At 45.3% G+C, this 3813-nt stretch overlaps 1 protein-coding gene across 3 annotated transcripts in view; it reads left to right on the top strand.

Moving 5' to 3' along the window:
• The window catches only part of LOC119429169 (protein SON), a 60943-nt gene that overhangs the window by 9094 nt on the left and 48036 nt on the right, over positions 1–3813 (top strand). For all 3 annotated transcript variants that reach the window (XM_037696850.1, XM_037696849.1, XM_037696848.1), the window contains 3 exons: positions 157–353; positions 468–747; positions 835–1028. In XM_037696850.1, coding sequence (XP_037552778.1) covers positions 157–353; positions 468–747; positions 835–1028 — 671 coding nt within the window. The remainder of the gene's footprint in view (positions 1–156; positions 354–467; positions 748–834; positions 1029–3813) is intronic.

The following is a 3813-nucleotide window of genomic DNA, read 5'->3' as shown; positions in this document are numbered from 1 at the left end:
GCTGACTCAGCGTTTGTTAGGAGTAACAGTGTGAATGCTGACTCAGCATTTGTTATTAGAAGTCAGAACTCTGATTATGAACTGTTTTAGGAGTCTCGTAGAGTTCTCGTTGATCTGGTTTAAAGTGGCCCCTCTTCTCGGTGTGTCTGCTTGTAGCTCCTCATTAAAGAGAGAAGATTTGGACCACTCCATGTGGTCCAACCAGTGTCCTTCACAGGACCTTCAGCCACCTCTGCTCTCCTCCAGCTCCACCCAAACACAGATCCAGACAGGAGAGATGAGTGGCTCCAGAACCACCGAGCTACAGGAACCAGTGTCAGCTGATATTAAAGAGGGTCCATCAGAACCCCAAGGTAAGACCTTCCACCTGGGGAACGGGCCATAGATGGGTTAACTTCTAAAATCTGTATTTCTTACAGAAATACTTTGTCCAGGTAACGCGTTCTGTTCATCCTCTACAACCCCAGGTTATGGCTCATCACAGTCAGCACTGAACCAGCCCAACACTGTAGAACCTGAACCAAGCTCAGAACCTAACACCTCTGAGCGTAAAGCATCAGACAGAACCAGGTCCAGAGATAAATCACCATCTGGGAGGAAAATGAGATTATCTAAGTCACCCCAGAGGAGCAAAGACCAGAAGTCGTCAAAGAGAGAGAAAAGATCCAAGTTTCCTCACAGGAGCTACAGGAGGAGGTCCAGGTCCAGGTCCAGGAGTCGCTCAGTGAGGAAGAGGTCTCGGTCCAGGTAGTAATGTTTTTATGGTTTTAGATCAGCCGTTGGTGTTTCTGTTTGTGCTGGACTCAAATTCACCAAGTTCTGACTATGTTGTAGGTCCAGGGTCAGGCGGACTCGGAGGTCGCGCTCACGCTCAGTGTCCCGCAGCCGAAGGAGGGCAGCGTACAGCCAGAGGGACAGATGGAAACGAGAACCAAGCCACTCCCCTGTTCTCATCCTCCGCAAAAAACGAACACCCCCCAGGAAAGATAGGAGCCGGAGTGGAAGCCCCCACCGCATCAGTGAGCTAGGTGAGTTCTGGCCGCTCGTCCTGAGCCTGGTTCTGCTGGAGGCTTCTTCCTGTTCAAAGGGACTTGTTTCTTTCCACTGTCTCCTTTGTTCCTGCTCAGGATGGGAGACTGACGGAGTGAAGATTCAACTAGGCCTGTCGCGATAAACAATAAATCAATAAATCAATTAATCACACGATAAATGAAAATGATCGACCTCATTTTCATTTATCGGTTTCTTCGTGTCTCTCTTTCTGAAGACACTGGGTGACAAAAGGTTCAACTCCGGTGCTCTTCACTGACCCCTCCCTTTCTCTTTACAATCCTTTTTAATGATCCAAAATCACGTTTTTGGATCATTAAAAGCAGCTGAGCTACGAGCTAAGCTAACAGGCCGACCTCGTGAAAAATCCTCCGTCTTGTCCAAGCTCCAAGATTCACGGTTGGAATCCGTGCCTTCGTGTAAAAAGTTGTTTTTCTCTGCAAAAAGAAGCTGAGAACTTGTTTACTGACTTTTTATTAAAAGCTTTTTGTGACAAATGCTAAAGAGCTCAAGCCACACCGAGCGTCCGCCATTTTGAGAACCGAAGAGAGACAGCCCATGTCATGTCAAGGGGCCTCCCTCCCATTTGTCTTAGAGGCACGCTGCTCGCTCCCTCACTATCCATCCTTCGGTTCAAACAGTCTTATACTGCCACCCGGTGGTCAAAAAAGATACTACATGCAAAACTAATTGCCAAACATTTCTTCCTAAATTTGACGATAATTACTAATTATCGTCAAATTTCAAACAATATTATCATTTATCGCAATAATTTTTGAGACATTGAATCGCCAAGCAAAACTTGTTATGGTGCCAGGCCTAGATTCAACACGGTCTGCTGCTTCCTTGGATAGAGAACGTTACTGATGGGTTTTTACTCAATATGCTGCCGGTGTGTGGTGGCCCCTTGGCCTGGTTTGCTTTTTTCCTATATTTTGTACTTAGCACTACGTCTGTGCTGGTGTTCAATCAACAGTCTCTCCTGGATATTCACTGTGTCTTTGGTGTTTGTAGAGGACAAACACTGATTGAACTGTATCTGCTGCTCTTTAGTTAAGTTACGTCAGGTCTTTTTAAAACTGAAGGTTTCTAAGAACCAGTGTTATATCTACTGTCAAACACAAGAAGATTCTCTTCAGTCCTTGGTTGTAGCTGCACCTGACACAGGTGAGTCTGGTCTGGATACAATGAAGCATCTGAAGAGAAACCTGCTCCATTTGTCCAAAAAGTCTTAGTTAAAGATCATGAGTCCTGTGACGAGATAATGGCCCAAAACAAAATGTTCTTTAGAAGTTCTTCTATGAGATGTGATCCATGAAAGGAGCTGAAACATGAAGGACTGACCCTTAAAATGTGAGACAGCTGAGGAAGTGAACCAGTAAACAGAATACCTGCTCCAGGTGCAGAAATCTGACAGAAACTGACCATCACTCATCTGCAGGGACTGATTTAAAAGATGAACAAGAACATGTGAAGTTAAAGGAAACATCCTTTGTCTCAAAGACAGTTGAAGTATCATTATTATTTTGGTTACTTTATTTTACTTTCTTTATGAACTGATTGTAACTATTTTCACATTATTCAACAACCAACACAGATTTAGTTTTTTAATGTAATGGCTAGGTATTAAAAAACAAACATTTAGTCCTCCCCACTACACATTTATGTTGCTCTTAGTTTGAAATGTCACTGGAAGTTCTGTTAAGAGAGGCGGAAAGAGAAGGTATGGTAATGTTGAACCGGTTAACACCATAGACGTAATATGTCTGTGGTTTACACAAACGCCTTGTTTTTTTCATTCAGCCTTTCTTTTCCCCGTCCAATCAGATGTAGCCCTCCCCAGATAAGCCCATTGTTTTATCATCCAATCAGATGTGGCCCTCCAGATAAGCCTTCTGTTTTTGTCTGCAGAGATACCTACTTAGCCCTCCAGGCGGAAACATCATCGTTACCGCGGTAAATGTGGAGGATGGCTGGTGAAACTAAAGATCTGCCTGGTCTGTTCTACTTCCATTTCCCGAACAAGAAATAGATTATTTCCTTCTTTTGCTGTGTCTTGGCGTTTCCTGGATCCTGTCGACAGCTGTCTAGTACCTGTCACCGGTCTGGATGCGAGCGTTCGGCTCCTGCTTCTCTTGTCTCCACCAGCGTGGAGTGAACCTTCAGAGCCTGAAGACGCTGGCCCGGGCCCGCCCATCCAGTGGACAGCAGGCTGCGGTTTCTGCCAGGATTGGCCTGGTGAACGCCAGATCTCTAACAAACAAAACTTTCATCCTGCGGGACTTTTTCAGTTCCCGTCATTTGGATTTGCTCTGCATCACAGAGACCTGGGTTGAGGCTGATGACTCCAGTGTTTTTGTTGAACTTCTACCAGACGGCTGCTCTTATCTAAGCTCTCCTCAGATGTCAGGCCGTGGAGGAGGAACGGCGGTGGTTTATAAAAACAACTTTAAATGCAAGCAGTGCTCTGCACCGTCTTCATTCTCCAGCTTCGAGGTGACTTTATTTGAGGTGGGTCGCTCACACCCCGTGCTGTGCGCTGTCATCTACAGAGCCCCTAAATATAATAAGGATTTCTTGAATGACTTTTCTGATTTCCTGACTGGAATAATGATAAACTATGATCGAGTCCTTATTGTTGGGGATTTTAACATGCATGTATGCTGCCCAGAGAAACCACTGGTGAAGGACTTTCTCAGCCTCACTGACTCATTTAACCTGGTTCAGTGGGTGGCTGGTCCCACACATGAACATGGACACACG

Source organism: Nematolebias whitei, chromosome 24, assembly GCF_014905685.2.
Source record: "Nematolebias whitei isolate Nwh7 chromosome 24, NemWhi1, whole genome shotgun sequence".
NCBI lineage: Eukaryota > Metazoa > Chordata > Actinopteri > Cyprinodontiformes > Rivulidae > Nematolebias > Nematolebias whitei.
This window is presented reverse-complemented; position numbering and strand designations above follow the sequence as displayed.